An 18,231-nucleotide genomic window follows, 5' to 3' on the forward strand; every position below is an offset into this window, starting at 1 on the left:
TCATAGAAACTTTCCATTCTCAATACATGCGTAGAATTCATAAGTTTGTTACTGCAAAATTACAAGCGCAAACACGTGCAAAATCTGACCAAGATACGTGCCGAAAACAGTTGATCCACCTTCTGTGCCGAACAGCCTGTAATTTTTTTTTTGCACAAATTTCTATGAATTATGATCGTGTAGACGCAGCTTAGTTAATAGTTTATTGATAATTCATATTTCAATTGATTTGTAATAAATATTGGCAGCATAAGCTACAGTTTTACCTCCACTTTTAGGAATTTAATGCCCGTCAAATAATGAACAATAATTATACAAACCTATTTATACCTATGTCAGAACCAAAATGCTTGCAATACCACATTTACCCGCCGCTGCCGGATATATTGCACTAAATACTCCTTGCTGCAATATCGTCGCCAGTAGTGTTTTGTCTTAGTTCTGAGTGGCAGAAGTAGACCTGTCTGATAGGGCTTAGTGTAAATGTGTCATAAGTATGCGTTAGGGAGCGTTCAAGTATTACGTCACGAATTTTAGAGGGGGGGGGGTCCTTTTGTAAAACGTTACGATGCGGGGCAGGGATTGAATTACGCGTTATTGTTAATATTATCTTCGACTTTACACCACATAATGGTAACTTTTAGGTATAAAGAGTAACTAGGTGGTCACGAAACGTTTTACTATACTTGGTTACAGTACTGAACTTGGGTACAGAAAAACGTTACGGCGCGTTACACGGGGGGGGTTCAATAATCTCCAAAAACTGCGTGACGTCATACTTAAACGCTCCCTTAATCAGTACATACCTTAGTAGAAAGTATCTTTAAAATATATTGTTGCTTCAGGGATGCTCTGGCTCCGTCTCCCACGAGACCTGGTAAGGCCTGATGAAGTATTTGGTGAGTGTTTGGTATTCGAGTAAAATATCTCGCCAAGTGCACTCAGGAAACAAATTGATTGACAAGTATATTCTTAGTTAGCGTTTACCCAAAATTGTATGTAGTATTACGTAGTGTAGCAGGTTAATAAGTTACAACAGAACAAAGGGATGTTCTATCTCTCTCGTGTATCTGAACGAACGTGATAAAAGGTTGTTTTGTTTCAACTGTTTTAATTTAATGTGATTAAATAAAAAAATGTTTTCAGACGAGCAAGTGACATCCCAATAAATTCTAAATCAAGTGTGTAAAGACTACTTTGCTATTGTTATTGTCATAAATATTGTGATTTACAAAAATGTACAGTTATACTCATATATATCTTATATTATTTGAAAATAAATTTCAATAAAAATAGACCCCGATGTTTTAATAAATAAAACTATGTTGTAAAGCAGTCAAGTTCTATATTTTATCGTTTACTTAATTTATTTTGTACAAACTTCAACAATATATATAATAAATACTCAATTAAACCTCTCATACAGCAAACTGAACTCACTTTTTGTCATAAGTTTATTTTAAAGAAAAAAAAAATACAATGATATTATAACTTATTGTCTAAACTTAATTAAACACAACTTCTTTTGTGCCAATATGCCTAATAGTAGATAAAATGTTTGGTTTTACCAACACAATTATTTTTACATTCTGTAATATCAACAAAAATATAACTTATTGACAGAGAGGAAATCACTTAGGCTTCTTAAGATTTCAGCTTTCTTTTAGAGTTCTTAGATTTTATAAGGCAGGCAACCGCAACAAACTTTACTCTCCTAATATGAGCTTTACATCAAATCAAATTCCGGTATAAGGCTAAGTGATTTCCTTGTCGTCACTCTCAAATGCTTGAACACGACGATGTTATTACAGCATTGTAAGGTGAACAGAAGTTGTTAAAACATTGGGTCTGAAGGCACGAGACGAGAGCGAGCGATGGGGAAGCTCGCCGGCCCACGTCCCGTGCGACGTTTACAAAAGTATCTACATATTAATTGTTATCTGTAACCGTAATTATTATTTTAAAATGTGTGCCAAAGTTTAAGCGTCTCATTTAACTTTACATTACACCGACATTTGCAAAAATCTAGCACGTTCGTTTTTTCACAATGCACATGTAAAAACGAATTGAAACAACCAACACACAACTATTCCGTGACGGTTTCGTAATAAAAAGCGAAACTCGAGCACAAGTTAAAGTTATTGCTTGAAGCTTAAATCGTATCTGAATCGCTGTTTTAACATTAGGTATATTAAAATGTGTGGTGAGGTGCTCCTCCCGGCAGTAAGCGATATTTACACTCGAGTAAAAAATTTACCACTCTCAAGATAAACGTTCTTCACTCATATTGTGCTAGAAGAGACACTGACTGAAAACTACATTGAACTAATCGAGCAAGTATGAAGATGGGCATACGTAATCACGTCTGCTTTGAACACAAGTGTCGAAAATAAAGGTCATATTCTACCTTACTCGGTAAGGGACGTTCGATTTCTTAGTAATATCAATTTAATATCTTACTGCTAATAATTACGGTCATATTTTTCAGATAGCCGAATCGGTTCGCTCGACAATTGATGCATATACCGAGAAAGTAGATAAATCGATGTGCAAGAATAAAGTACATCAAAGCAATACCAGCCAGCTGGTAATCTGTATATTCACGAGAGTGCCGACTGTAATCATTGTACTGTCGCATTTTACTAGTTCCATATTGTCCATCAATTTAGTCGTTACCAGAATAATAACACTTCGGCAATGATTGTGAAGCAGTCTCGTGAAGGAAAGTATTTGTGTGACGACAGAGACCGCAGCGTGGGGAGCCGCGCGGCGCCGTCGCCACAGGCGCAGGTAATGTAACCCAGGGGAAGGTAATTACATTAACTACGTGAAGGGTGCGCATTACGTAAAATGGCTCGATTCCTATGATGCGATTGATTTAGGACGGAAGTGAACTCTGGTACCAATTTCACTGCTGATTTGCTAAGCTTATAAAGACAACGTAGCAAAAATTTTCTAAATGTCATTTTTAATTAATTTAGAGGCGACTGACCTCGACTCGAAAGGTTAAAAGTTACATTGTTTTGGTACAATAAGAAGCTTAAAATTGGAATTATTAAACTATCATGGACATAATTGATATGAATCGGCGTAGCCATTGCTTATTAAGCGTAGATTATAGCATAGGTGAGGCGACGGTGCGCTGGGTTTCTTCTTAATTGGGAGATCTTTTTAAATGCTTTAAAGTTGTTTGACTTAAGGTGTCGTTGACCTTACATCGCCCCAGATATCAGCCATCGCCACACCCATCGGTAATATATTTCGATTCGCTAATATCCGATCACGGATGATTTAAATAAATGGTGTAAACATTAACATGCACTGATCTCAAAATTTGTCTCGCTGTTTACAGTAAGAATCACAATTTGAGCTTAGGTTTCCTCACAACACACGTGCCGGCTGCAAATTGATTCTTCAGTTGATTCGAGACGCATTTAGACTGAGCTGTATCAAGAATCACTTAATCCAAATCTAAACACTGTCCGACGTCATTTCGGGGAAGATAAACGACGTCCCACAGTGGTTAAAGCCGGCCGTTCCCGATCTGACTCCAAATATACAAAGGTAGTGAGTTATTCTCAATATAAAAATAAGCATTTTGAATTTCATCAGTTCATCCGATACTTACAGAACTAGTGACGAAAAATAGCGTGCTCGCTAAAACGATTCTCTCGAACACTGCTCCACTCCGGGGACAGGAAAGTAACGTGAGACACTAAACGATATCGACGAACGCGAACATCGGTCGCAAAACAATCTCATAAGCTTCGGCCACACGAATATGAAACACTCGGATGAACACTCGCGTGCCACGCGCACGGCCATCGTCCCGAGGCGACGCCTCGCTCGCCCGCCGTTTCTACGTAAATATCTAGCGTAAAAAATAATTAAGTGCGCTTGGGTGGGCTCAAGAGCTCGGGCAGCGGTGCGGGCAGCGGCAGGGGCGCGTCGTCGATGAGCGCGGGCAGCAGCGCGAGCGCGAGCGCGGGTCAGACGGGCGCGGGCGGCGGCGCCGGCTCAGGCGGGCGGGGAGCGTCTCCGCCTCCCTGCAGCACCACGCGGTGCGCACTGCCGCCCGAAGAGTCTAGTAGCACGGCCGTCTCGGCGCCGCCCGCGCTGCCCTCGCCACCCGAGCCGTCCCCGCCCACGCCCTCTCCTGCTGGCGAATGCGCGCGCCGATGCCGCCGCCAAGCATGCTGGATCAGCCTCGCGCAGTACTCCTCGCGTTGTCGCCATAGCGTCGAGGACACCGGCTCATAGCCGACCTCGCCCGGCCGACCCACGATGTCTCCTGGTTCCTCGATAGGGTTGCCCTTTCGGGCGAAGAAGTCTTTGGTCAGGGCGTCCAGAATGTCCACGCAGAACATCATGTCGCCGCGACAGATCGGAATGTCCATAGATATGATTTTGTATTTATTCGGTTTGTGAATCTGTAGTGGAGGTTCGAGGACGTCGAGGAAGTCTGACAGTTGTTCGTAGCGGATGTACTGAGTTCCTTCCGGATCGAATCTTTGCCAAATTTCATAGTACATGTCGTAGTCGTCGTCGGTCAAACCTTCTTGCACGTCTTCGGTCGCCTGTAATTAAACAAGTTATGTATAAAGTAATCTAAGTGTTTCAAGCATCTTTTCACTGAATTAAAAAGTACCTGAGAGTAATTCTCGAGAATGACGGCGATGTACATGTTGATAACAATTAGGAAAGATATGACCAAATAAGACAGTAAGTACGTGATCCCGATGGTCGCTGAACCACAGTTACCGGGATACCCTCGTTCGTTATCTGGTAAATCACACTCTTCTTCGTTGATTATTCCATCTAAAACGCCATCCCATCCAGCTGACGTTGACATCTAAAAAAATTGTATATAATTTAATAATCCTAATGTTTGAGTAATAATTTCCGTAACTTTTATATTTTTGTTTTTGTTGTATTATTTATTACATTATTGTATTATTTATTTAAATAGGATAATGATAATATATATTTTTAATGGAAAATTCACCTGGAAGAGTAGGATCATACTCTGGACGAAAGTCTTGAAGTTGTAGACGTCATCAAGGCCGCCTTTATTCTTAACGTGCATAAAGAACGACATTCCAAATATCGCAAAAATAAACATGACCAAGAAAAGTAGTAAGCAGATATTGAACAGAGCTGGTAGGGACATCGCTAAGGCAAATAGTAGAGTTCTAATACCCTTAGCTCCTTTTACGAGACGCAACACTCTACCAACTTTTGCCACTCTCACTACTCTCAATAAAGTTGGAGATACAAAATATTTCTCAATAATGTCACTTAACACCAGACCTGCACAAATAAACATTATTTTAAAATTTACTTAACAATTCCAATTTATAAAAAAAAGATTCTATACTTACTGAGAATAGAAAACATGACAACGACGAAATCAAATAGATTCCAGGGTTCAACGAAATAGTGATACCGCAAAGCAAATATTTTCAATAGACACTCTGAGCTAAATATAACGATGAAGATCATATTTAGGTAATCTAAGATCTGGCTGAACGTTTCTGTTTGTTGATAGTGATCTAGTGTCATCGTTAACATGTTGAAACCGATGAACAACATTATAATCATGTCGAACTTCTTATCCGTCACAATCTCGAATACTATCGCTTGTGGTCTCCACTGAAATCAATAAATCACGTCAATTAGAAGAAGTTTTGATCAAATTATTATATTGCATTATTTATTCTATTAGCCTTCTCTATTTACAATTATTTATCTACTTTCAGCCTAATTGATTGAGCATGATTTCCTAAATCCTAAGTTATTCGAAAGCCGGTCCGTGATGCAATTAAATCTATTCCAGTCTGAAGCGGCTTGCTACATTGACGGATTGTGAGACATAACGTATAAACTTTTTAATGAACTGATATTTAAAAATACGTAATTGTTATGTAAAGTGCTGATTGTTAATCACAATATATATATACACAGGATATAAACCTAAATTTGTTTAAATTGAAGTTAACTTACTCTTGGTCTAGGGATAGCTTTTAACGGTTTCTTGGATCCCATTTTCTTCATAGCATTATAATATTTCTTCTGATCTTCAGTCATGAACATTTCAAGACTTCCACCAGCCTTTTTCTTTTGTTCGTTGAAGTTGTCAATGATTACTCCTATAAATAGGTTAAGGGTGAAGAAAGACCCAAATATAATAAAGAACACGAAGTATAGGTACATGTAGATATTTGTTTCTCTGATTGGTTGGCGGCCGACCTGCAAGCAAAAATATTTAATGGCAATTAATACATAATATTTCTATACAAATTCTCTTTTTAGCTAAATCGCTAAACCGAATTAAATCAAATGTTTTGCAGTTGCTCACTAAAACTTCTATTTAGATGTCAATACCACATTACCACTAAATTTGTCACAGGCCCTTAAAAACCACCACCTCGAAATTATAGTTTTGTCAATAGTGAAGGAGTTAGATTAAATATCGAACTAGATCAACCATTACGCTTACAATGTATCTGACATAAGCAATTGCAATACCTCTCGCGAGTCGATAGCATCATTCATGATTTGTATCCAGCCTTTGAACGTGGCCACTTGGAACAAACATAGATAAGCTTTCCCGACGTGATCGAAGTTCATCGGTGAATTTTCCCAAGTGTAATTTTCCAAAATGCACGCGTTACGATCGGGGATTATTTCATGGCTCAGTGTTGTATGGTTCATGTCGACACACTGGAATTTTAATAAAAATATTGTTTAGAAATAGTAAAGTGGAAATAAGTCCCTGTTTCTTTTATAATACCTAAATAGTGCATAATTAGTGGCATACATGCTAACTAATTTCTTGCCTGTCGGCAATAGATGAGGTAAAAAGAGGAATATCCAAGATTGTTTGCAATCATGGTTTAGCTGGGTTTCGATTTCAATGAGTCACTATTAAAAAATATTATAGGTATTGATCATTATATTACCTATATAAAGATAATTATTTCACTTAACTTTGCATGGAAAACATAAGTTTGTTTTGATATTTTTTATTACCTACGTAAAGTAATTTTTTACCTTAAAATATTTTCCAGCAAACAGTTGAACTCCCATAATAGCGAAAATTAGCCAGAAGATAAGACAGACGAGCAATACGTTGAAGATGGATGGAATGGCTTGTACTAACGCATTTACAACAACCTGTATTGAAAAAAAAAATTAAACAATAGAATATTCATATTGAATATTGAGAATATTGAAGATATTTCATGTGATACTTAATTATTCGATTTTCTATATTTTGTGATCTTCTCAAACTAGTGCAGCTAAATGTGTGATTAGCAAAAGTAACTAGGTATGCTTTGACATTATTCAACAAATACTTAATTGAAATTGGAATTATGAACAAATCGTAGCCAGCATAAGGTCAAACAAAAGCCACAAAACACAGAAATCTACAGCCATGCTTTACAAACAACGAAGATACAAGCGGTGCATACTCACCAAATTCTGTACTGACATGCGGCTCCGGTTTTCAAATAAGTACTGATACGAGATATCTTAAGTGCATCATTCCATAACTAAAACTCTAATCTACCTTCAAATGATGAACGACAAAAAGACCGAAATGAAAATGCTAATTTCAAAATGACCCCGCAAAATTCTAACAGAACGAATGATTTTACAAGCCATTCAGGGGTGCCACGAACCTCGAAATGATTCTGATCCAATACTCTACAGTCCATAAATTTGAAAAGTTGAACTACAACGAGCTTGAAAATGAGGACAAAAGATGTGTAGGTGGTTTTGTAGGGTGATTGTGTTTCGCGATGTGTAATGAATATGTGAAGTGGAGCCTCCGAGGTACCTACCCTCATGCCCTGCATGCGGCTCATAGCCCTGAGTGGTCGAAGGGCTCGAAGAGTTCTCATCGTTTTGAATGCTTGAATGCCTCCGGCGCCACAAAGCGCCGCAACGAAGTTTATAAGCGACACCTGATGAAATAACACTTGTATATGATAATGTATACAGTTCATGAAACTACTTTATCACCGGAAATTCTGAGTATTTAAATAGACCTTTCAAGGTAGAAGACTGACAATCCTTTAGGAATTATTACAACAAGGATAAGTAATTCAAGAAGAAATCACACTATAATTGAAAAGCTCTCAATTGACCAAAACTTCTTCTCCCGAAGATTCAAATTGGCGGTATACATGTGAATGGGTAATTACAAGGTGTTTAAAATATTAAATACATCGAAGGCAATTGTGTCGTTTTCATTCAATGTAGTAAACTTTAAAAAAATGTATTCATAAAAACTTTGAAAACGACACAAAGTTTGCAGCGCTAAGGTATAATATATTTCACACCATGCACTTCAAACCAATTAAGGAATTAAATTCATTATTAACAAAGGTGTGTTAGGTACGGGTAAAGAACATGAAGCAGATCACAGCACACATCAAATAGACATAGAGAGCTTTCCATGGCGAGATTACACCTCGACAGCGACGAACATCGAACAATCAAAGCCGACACGTGTCGCGTTGCCCACGCTAAGAGCTGGTAACAAATGGGCATCGCGACAGAAGTATTGAGTGTCGAAGAGGCGCGTACTCACGCGCATGCCCTCCCATCTGGAGACAGCACGGAGGGGTCGTAGAGCTCGCAAAGTGCGCATGGACCGAAACGCTGGGATGTCGTCCGCTCCGGCCATCACCGCTCCGTGGTTAACGAGTGACAACTACCGTCATTAAATTAGTACGATAATACAAACTATATCTTACGTACATTTGCCTTTGATAAGAATAAAGAACATGAAGTAAATGTACTTTAGACTTTGGTAGTCGAATCGACAGTTACGATCCATACATACTAAGCTTATAATTATATAAAAAAAGCCGATAATTTACCATGACAATTATGAAATCGAGCCAGCACCAGGCGTTGGTGAAGTACTTCTGAAATCCGAGAGCTAACCATTTGATTAACATCTCAATAAAGAATATTACAGTGAATATACGATCCATGTAATATAAGATGTCTTGAAGAATTGGTCGATGTGGTAGATGGACATCTTCTAACGCCTAAAAACAAGATTTAAGTAAATAATAACATATTTAATATAGTAAAAAAATACGGGGATAAAGCTCAATTACCAATGCCAAACTACTAAGTAAAATCATTGTTATCACAGCCGTTTCGAAATAGGTATTTTCTATTAATCGAAAGGTTTTCAGTCTAAGGGTTGCCCAGCCTTGCCAAAATGGAGACTCGTCATCTCCGGCTAAGAAGGGGAAGCGCGCATAGCAAGGTTCTGGACAACAGTCCGCTGGTGTGAGATCCACTACATCCTCGTCTGCGGCCACCTTTATATCTATTTTTGCTAAGCCATCAAGTTTTCCATCCTCCTCGTCTTCAATCATTTCTATAAAGAAATATTCGGTTATGAAACAAACATATATTCTAACGGCATACAATACATGCCGGTAGTCAAACGAGGAGACTATTTATATACCTTCTTCTAAACCTAATTCTTCTTTACTTGCGTCTTTCTTTTCTTCTCCGTCTATCGTATCCGCAGATCCTTTATGACTTTCGTCTTTAAATGATCTTATTTTATGACTACCATAAGATTTTTGACTTATTGTATCATCATCCTGAAAATTCAAATATTTGGAATATAATCGGATACATACAATATAAATTTGGGTTTAATAAGAAAGTAGGGACCTGTATCGGATAACCATGATGATTTATATCACTGTTTATTCGATTGTCAGTATGATTATCCGTTATAGCATTGATATTATTCATCAATATATTCCCTTTTTTATATTTATTGTCACCTGGAAAATAGAGTTTAGTTTCAATTTATATGAGTTCATATGCACGTTTTAATTTAAATAGTCTTTCATACCTGGTATCGTAAATTCCATTCCGTCACCTATAGCTACCTCCACTTGATCTTTTAGTTTCTTGTCTTTGAATAAAACCCCATCTTCGATATCGGCACCTAATTCCAGTTCATTGTCGACTCGTTCTGAAGAAACACAGCGGGCACATAATGCCGCCTTTAAGCCTACATCCGTGCGTCATTTGTCGCCGCCAACAGCCAAGCATAGAATAGAGATCAGGACAAAATTTTGTAAATAATTGCCGAATTTGATACAACTCCTGTGATTATTATTGTGTTAAGCATGTGTGATGTCTTGAATATTTAAATATATTTACTTACATATTTATCAAATGCTCAAAAGCTAAAACTTCGATTTTTTTGTTTGATTGAATTTAACGACTATATAGTTTACGATATAAATATTTTTTATCATATCACTTAGACCTAACATTTAACACAAATTAACAATAAAAATGTAATAGTAATAAACACAGCATGCACAACAAACAAAGCTAGTATAGTATATAATACATACTACTGTAATACATATGGATATAATATATGAAGCGAATATACTAAATATACTGTATGGAGGTAAGAGTGTATCGGGAATATTATAGAGGACAGCTCTACACTTGACTGCTAGGGCACAAGCAACGCACAGTGTTAACAATAACAACCATTGCATGTCATGCTTTATTGTATACATCGATTTATATGATTTGTTACTTTAACACATATAACACACGGATTAATGTAATTGACTATTTATCCTGAAATACAATGAAATTACACACAACATTCAAAATGTCTACTATAAACTCACCTGGAGCGTGAATAGCAATCTGATTCGTCAATTTGCTTTTGACTATTTTTAAAACATCGGCTGCGTTTTTTTTGACCCAATCGATAAACCGGGATATTCTATTAAAAGCCTCCGCGATTTTGTTCGTGTCCTGATCGGCTGTTGGCGTCGATAGACTCGAGGAACCAAAATTTGACAGTAAGAGGGCCAAGAAGAGGTTAAGTACCTGGAATTCGATAAATGTTAAACGCATTCAATTGCTTTATGTGTACTTATTTCTAGATCATAAAACATACCACAAGATTGCCAATAACGACCGTTGCCAAGAAGAAAGGTATACAAGAAACATCTCCAACCAGCATGCAATCCCACATACTCTCTATCCATTCTCCACATAATACTCGGAATACTATCATGAAACTGTGCATGAAATCCGTGAAGTTCCACCTTGGGAGCTCTCCACCAGGAAAACGGTCTACGTAATCTGTATACGTGATAATCGTTCGTCAATAATGAGTTTATAAATAGTACTATAATTTTTAATCGATCAAAACAATATTTTTAATTCAATGTAAAAAAGTTTAATTTATAACTGATTTTAAAAATATTAATCGTTAGACTGATTCAAGAATATTAACATAAAAGAAATAAATTTTGCATTAAATATAGAAAATTTTAAATGTCGCTTAAAACTTTGCTTGTATAAAACATTGTTAATAGGTTAGATCCTAATTAAAATTAAAGCGCTTACGAAAATTGCATATTACGCAGAAGAATCAGAACGTAATTTAAAATATTTGGCAATTAATAGCAAGCCATCTTGCAACATGCCTCTGGGAATTGCAATTTAAAACAGGAAACCTGCATATCTTTTGCTCAGCATACAGCCATATTAAAAAAATATTGTTACCTTTATGAAAAATACATACAACATAACAAATATATATACAACAAAGATATAATAACTTTAAATTAGATCATGCATAGAGGCCTTCTACTTAAAAGGGGCAAACATTTAACAAGTAATCGTATATTTAAGGTTATTACAAGGCACTAATGAAAAATGAACATTAAGATGTACAATGAGAAGATGAATTATAACTGATAGGAAGCTAGCTTAAACGTTTCACAAGTGAGGCGCCATCGCTAAGGGGCAGCAATAGATACATACAATAGTTAGTCTAGCTCACGTGGGGTCGCAATTCACAACGACGTTTGCCAATCAAACAACATGAGCATAACAGTGTGACGCACATCAACACAATGAGCTCTAGACAATCTGACGGCGATCCTACCTAAAGCGTGGACTATTCGAATTTTGAAAATTTAATTTACATTCCACACTTTAGCAATTTCAGTGAATATATTTCGCGATGATTTTACCGTGTCAACCCGAGCGACTTATGTTTTCATTACCCAAAGAGAATTTTTCTGACAGTTCGATGCTTGAAATAAATTCACTGGACCGAATCGCCGCATCAACAACGTCCAATATAACATCGAACATGCACCACTCCCACCGATCACCACTTACCCACATAATTTTTCCCGAATAGTTGCATACCCATCACGGCAAATATGAAAATAATGATGCACAATACGAAGGTCAGGTTGCCCAAGGCACCCATCGTCCTACCCATTATAGAGATGAGTAAATTAAGAGTCGGCCATGACTTTGCCAATTTGAATACTCGAAGCTGCAATTATAAATTGTGAAACAAGGCGTCACACAAGCTCGCTTGCCGGCGCATCACCTATGCTACAGCGGCCTCTGAAGACCTATGAGCACTCAGCACGCGCCGTCGTGAGTGATTACAGGTCTGAACTCTGACTAATATTAGCGGAATGTGTGCTACAATATCTCTCCGATTATGTGCATTTATATTGATTCATGAGTGGGATATATGTTGACTATTGTCTATTATTGCGTTTACTACGTTTTGGGAGAGCGTTTTGATTGATATTATTTTACGATCCATAGATCGTACTTGTGTTATTCCTATCCTTAAAGTGACATAGATCCCATCAGTAATAGATCTGATGCAATACCCTTCGTAAGCGAAGCTGCATGTCATTTCTATTTTACTCAATGCAAAGCTTAATAGTTATGATTGTAAGCGTGATAGCCTTATAACGTTTATCGTTTAGGCTCTTTGTGAGCCATTCCGTGTTATAAAGCCACAGCATAACTGAATGTTCCTTAAAAATAATATTCAATCAAAGCCCTGTGTTCGACAGTCGATAGTGTAAAGCTGAATAAGAATTGATAACTAAGGCTTATATGTTCTTAGAGATGCTAAATTGTTTTTCAATTGAACCTGTGTAGTTCTTCCCAAACAACTGCATCCCCATCACGGCAAATATGAATATAATGATGCAAAGTACAAAGGTCAAGTTCCCTAAAGCTCCCACAGTCCTACCCATTATGGATATTATAAGGTTTAGCGCCGGCCAAGACTTAGCCAGTTTAAATACACGTAGCTGAAAATATTTTAGGAAATGTAAGAACATAAACATGACGTATAACGAAGAAAGTAGGTAGCGGTGAAAGCACCAGCTGTTATTACAAATACCTGAAATTGTCTGTAAATTACTTCCTGTTAAAATGGTTATCGCCATTATTTTCAAATCAAACCGTATGTTAGATACATAATTAGTATAAATTAATATTGATTAGCACTTACCAATCGGAATGAACGTAATACTGACAAACCCTGAACTCCTTCCAGTCCTAATTCCAATAATGATAAGGCCACAATGATAAAGTCAAAAATGTTCCATCCTTCTTGAAAGTAAAATTTGGGACTCATTGCTATTAATTTTAGCATCGCTTCAATACCGAATGTAGCAGTGAAAAACTGGAAACGATATAATCCAATTTTTACATATTTTCAATAAGACGCAATATTAATTTTCTCTTCAGCATGGACAATTTAGTTTAAAAACTCTGGGGGTCTAAAACTACAACTGGATACTTACATAATTACCACTTTTCAACGCTCTTTCCATATCTTTGTCCATGTCGTGATGATCCAGTGCCATAAACAGAGTATTGACCACGATACACAACGTGATGAACAGTTCTACAAACGGATCGAACACCAAAAGCGCGACGTATTTCTGAAACTCCAGCCATAGCCAGCAGCAATCCCACACACAGAAGAAGTCTATCCCTTTCATGAGCCACTCCAGGAGTCTCTCCTTGAAGGTGGGCCCTTCATCGTCATCTTCAGCTGTTGAGAAGTAGTATACTGACACTGTTGTGTCACGTTTACCGGAGTGTGTGTGGTGTGAGGAGAGACAAAAAATAAACATGGTTAGTATTCGCTCATTATTTTGAGTAGCCAAAAACCGAATACACATAGCCAATACTACTTAGCAATATTCATATTTTTTGAATTTTATTGGCTGTCATTTATCTCTCGTGGTTCAACTGTTCAAGATTATGGTATGGCTTGAACTACGTGCTAGGATTGTGCTTAAAATAAAGAAAATTTTCACACGAGATCACATCTCATTTTCTGCAAAGCGAGTCACTATATTTTATACTACTGTACTGCAATGATCTATTAATGATTCATTTCCCTTTAATAGTAAATCAAGTCAAAAAATATGAATATCGAGATTTTGATTTTACATGGATAGCAGAAGCGCATCAAATCGCGTCTACACCGTACAAAATAGATTTTACTAAATTATCGCTTTTAGAACACTAAGTGACATTTGTTAATGATTTTAAATAAATGGTGATAATTGCTATGTTCATGCAATTCAATTAAATACGTGGGATTTAATATATATTTTGTGCAACACGTGCATGGCTACGGTTAGCATAAATGTTAAAACAATGGGAAAAAAATTATATAAAAGGGTAAGCGTAAGACTTGAGACGGAATGCAAAACAAAAGAAAGTGGTATTTGTGTAGTTTGACAGGACAGTGAAGGTGCTTCATTAGGCTTCTAAACAATATAAATGACACCCAATGTTTATGTATTTTTGCCAATTATGCATTTTTGCATAATGAGCAAATACCGCAGTGTATACTGTTGAATGTTCAGTGTGAAAAGTGTTAGTAGTTTGTGTATTAAAAGCGAACAGTTTGTATAAAATGTACAAATAAAAACAAGACAACGGACAAGACAGCTGATACAATAGACAAGACAAACGTTAAGTTAACACAGACATAAAATGCTTTACTTTTACCATGTACGCATTGGACTCTATTTTATAGAGCTAGATCATACAAATATATTTAATGGCCGATAGTTAATTGATATTGATGGCCCTTTATAGTCCCAATGCATACATGGCTTTGTTAATTAATTAGTATTTATATATATATATATACACACATTTTATTTATTAGAAACGTACCATTTTGCTCGCTCGCTCTACTTTGCCTTCCAGCTTGTTCAATTATTTCATTTAGTACCATAACATCTGAAATACATATACATGATCGATAAACTGTCGTAAAAAATCAACCATATTGTTTTTGATATTGGTTATAATAATATATGCAAACGGGCAGGAGACTCACCTAATGTTAAGTGATACATGGACACTCACATTGCCAGAAGGCTCGCAAGTGCGTTGCCGACCTTTTAAGAATTGGTATGCTCTTTTCTTGAAGGACCCTACGTCGAATTCATTCGGAAATAATTCAATGGGCAGCTAACATTCTCAACATCTTCGTATCTTCGTTTAAATTTTTATATAAATAATTACAAATTACCATTTTACCAAACAGAAACTTAAAAGGACCAGTCCCCCATGCCGTTAATAGTAAAATATAAATAGTAATATTCATACCTCTCATATCAACGACATTTGGCTGCTGCGATGTCGCAATGAACGGATTATCATTCGACTGTTTTAGAACTTTGCCAGCCTCGTCTGTACATTCTGTTGTACTAACTTCCTGAAATTGTTAAAAATCTCCTTATATTTCAATAAAAGCTAGCAATATTCGCTAATAACAATGGAAAGTGCTTTCAGCAGCAATATATCATCATTATGACAGTGTACGATAATGAAACAACTTGTGAGATATGTAAGTGTGTCACGCTTGCAAATAATTAGTCGACGCTTATAACAAAAGAATGATAAGCTCATACATATTCTTTTAATGGTCGAGATACCAGCGACGACTCTTGTCTGGGCAGCGCGTAGGCGTGAGGTTGGGAAGTAATGCTGTGGTTCCTGGACGCTGATCGACCTCTGAGTTTGGCCTCCTTGGTTTGAGCTTTTCCCCCTAAGAGATCGCCGTGCGACGTGTATGACAGCCTAGACTGGTGTGATGTATAGGAGGAATGTCTGGATCCTAAAACATGTAATAAACGCCTCAGTGACAGTTGCAACTGTCAGAATTCCATCATATAAGAAAGGTAAATTGTACACTTCAAAGAAAATGACACCAAATGTGATCTAGATAATGATAACATACCCAAGTTCGCATAATAGACTGGTATTATAATAGCGCCGTTCTCCTCTGACATAGGCGTAACTGCATTTGAGTCATCAGCATAAGGCAAATGTTCCTGTGCGTCCAAGTATGTTGATAAAACAAGTGGTTTCCGATCGGCTCCCGGTGGATACCTATTCCTCCCGTTTGGCCTTAACGCCATTTGATGAGAGCCTCGGGAACCACGTCGTAAATTGAACGGTGATCCAGGTAGTGACAAGGAAGCCTGAAGTCACACACATAGTAATATTTATTTTATAACAAATTCCTTAAACCTACTAAGTACTTTTTGAAACTATTAAAATTTTTCTTTAACCTTTCTTCCTTCTAGAAACTTTCATTTGGATTCGAGTTATACTAATATTTGATCATTTAACGAAATCAACTTCCTCAATTCAGATCGAGTGAAAATGTCATGGAAACTGATCACTACTTGATTTGTACTCGCAGAGGCTTTGTCTGATCGTAATTAAATTAATTATCAAGAAATATATCCTACAAATCTTTCATGTGCTAATAAACAAGTAGAAGGCGAAAAAAATACATGAATGGAAACTCGAAAGTTTGGGATAAAATAATTACAAAAGTGCTGGAGGTGTCTCAATGCATCAAAACATATGCATACATGATTTAATGCTAGCGAACTGACACGATTTGGTGCAATAAGACATTAAGACAACAAGACTAATAGCGGAATATAAGGACAAGAAAAGGTATATAGTTTAGAACATCAAAAGGAAGGAAGGGGATCACAAACACCAATGAAGAAGAGGACAAACCTGTGAGCCCTCCCGCAGTGGCCCATACGACAACTGTCCATATTTATTAATGCGTTCAGGATGGGGGACCTTTAATGCATAGAAAATACACTTTTTAATTTATTTCCGACTTACTACTATTTTAAGACATAGATCACTATGACTAGGATAGATAATAAGGAACGATATTGGAATAAAGGGATTGTAGCAGCGTCCAAGCAGTAAAGTAATAAATGTTAACGATCTACGGCGGTGCTAGAACGATATAGAGTAAACATAAACGATGGATGCAGATTAATTCATATGATAACGATACTGAATAAAAAGAAAAGCGTTAGCATTGACCAAAAGCATCAGTTAGTCTCGTAACTTTGTTTATAAACACATGAAGTATTGACGGCCATAAGACGTACATGCACTCTCGCATCTTCTAATCCATCTGAGCTATCATCTATGGTCTATAGTCATGAAGACTTGTTAATTTCTTTCTGTGAAAGCCTCTGCCCGTCTGTCATCGAATTGAGGAATTAATGTTTAAATATTTGAAGTAGATATTTTAATGACAAAATAGTTATGTTGACCGAACCTACCTCTGCTCGGTGTTAGTCTCAGCTCGGCCGCTTCGATCGCTCACAAAATGAAAGAAACAATCTAACATGACAATAGATTATTTCTCCAATAGTATTTAATTTTAATAAAAATATGACCTTTATTAGTCTTAATAATGGTACTGATTAAGTTGGTGATTGATATAAATCAAGTATTGTATTACGAAATACTTTTTAAAATATTATTGGAGATTAATATAACCTATGATGCAAACGCTCTAATGAAGTGTCAGATTAGATGAATTATGACCATGCCTACAATGTAATTTTTCAACAAATTAAAACAAATATATAATAATCTAATGCATGTTCTTAAATTAAAATGTATACAAGTAATAAATGTTCAGTTTCATGCCTTAATTGTGATCTGTTTGAGGAAATAAGAAGAGTTAGTCGCTGCAAGCGTAATGATTGCAAAAAGTAATTTAAAATAAATGAAAAGACCATCTAATAGCATGCCTCGAAACCAAATTTAAACAAACCACAGTGTTCATAGAGTTAAAATAACCGTGTAGTAATTTTCGTAAGAGAACAAATTAAATATTTAATAGACAAACATTCAGATATGAAAACAAATTTATTGCAAAAAAATTAAAAGTGTTTTTTGGAAGTGTTCCTTTCGAAATTATATGAAAAATCATATCTGCATACTTTAAGAAAATATCGACATTGAAAAGGACAGACACAAAATCAAAGCTCAGCGTTAGACACATTTAAA

At 36.5% G+C, this 18,231-nt stretch overlaps 1 protein-coding gene and 1 long non-coding RNA gene across 37 annotated transcripts in view; one reads left to right on the plus strand and one right to left on the minus strand.

Moving 5' to 3' along the window:
- Positions 1–672: 672 nt before the first annotated feature.
- Positions 673–1,297, plus strand: LOC125050396. The gene is made up of 2 exons (XR_007117141.1): positions 673–899; positions 1,147–1,297. It is a non-coding gene; the product is annotated as an uncharacterized LOC125050396 (long non-coding RNA).
- Positions 1,298–3,855: 2,558 nt separating this feature from the next.
- Positions 3,856–18,231, minus strand: part of LOC125050382 (sodium channel protein para) — a 44,680-nt gene continuing 30,304 nt past the window's right edge. For 4 of the 36 annotated variants that reach the window (XM_047650181.1, XM_047650186.1, XM_047650212.1 and 1 more), the window contains 23 exons: positions 16,927–16,995; positions 16,130–16,373; positions 15,801–16,006; positions 15,496–15,604; positions 15,058–15,123; positions 13,662–13,939; positions 13,367–13,540; positions 12,217–12,379; positions 10,979–11,166; positions 10,704–10,908; positions 9,899–10,060; positions 9,712–9,827; positions 9,497–9,638; positions 9,138–9,406; positions 8,892–9,065; positions 7,848–7,970; positions 7,054–7,176; positions 6,529–6,723; positions 6,004–6,249; positions 5,382–5,652; positions 5,006–5,310; positions 4,649–4,852; positions 3,975–4,577 (listed from right to left, as the gene is read on the minus strand). In XM_047650181.1, coding sequence (XP_047506137.1) covers positions 3,990–4,577; positions 4,649–4,852; positions 5,006–5,310; positions 5,382–5,652; positions 6,004–6,249; positions 6,529–6,723; positions 7,054–7,176; positions 7,848–7,970; positions 8,892–9,065; positions 9,138–9,406; positions 9,497–9,638; positions 9,712–9,827; positions 9,899–10,060; positions 10,704–10,908; positions 10,979–11,166; positions 12,217–12,379; positions 13,367–13,540; positions 13,662–13,939; positions 15,058–15,123; positions 15,496–15,604; positions 15,801–16,006; positions 16,130–16,373; positions 16,927–16,995 — 4,620 coding nt within the window. In that variant the 3' untranslated portion in view covers positions 3,975–3,989. Of the gene's footprint in view, positions 4,578–4,648; positions 4,853–5,005; positions 5,311–5,381; positions 5,653–6,003; positions 6,250–6,528; positions 6,724–7,053; positions 7,177–7,847; positions 7,971–8,891; positions 9,066–9,137; positions 9,407–9,496; positions 9,639–9,711; positions 9,828–9,898; positions 10,061–10,703; positions 10,909–10,978; positions 11,167–12,216; positions 12,380–13,000; positions 13,164–13,366; positions 13,541–13,661; positions 13,940–15,057; positions 15,124–15,495; positions 15,605–15,800; positions 16,007–16,129; positions 16,374–16,926; positions 16,996–18,231 lie in introns of all 36 variants that reach the window. The other 32 variants (XM_047650208.1, XM_047650197.1, XM_047650211.1 and 29 more) reach the window with 18 other exon arrangements.

This window comes from Pieris napi, chromosome 6, assembly GCF_905475465.1.
Source record: "Pieris napi chromosome 6, ilPieNapi1.2, whole genome shotgun sequence".
NCBI classification, from domain to species: Eukaryota; Metazoa; Arthropoda; class Insecta; order Lepidoptera; family Pieridae; genus Pieris; species Pieris napi.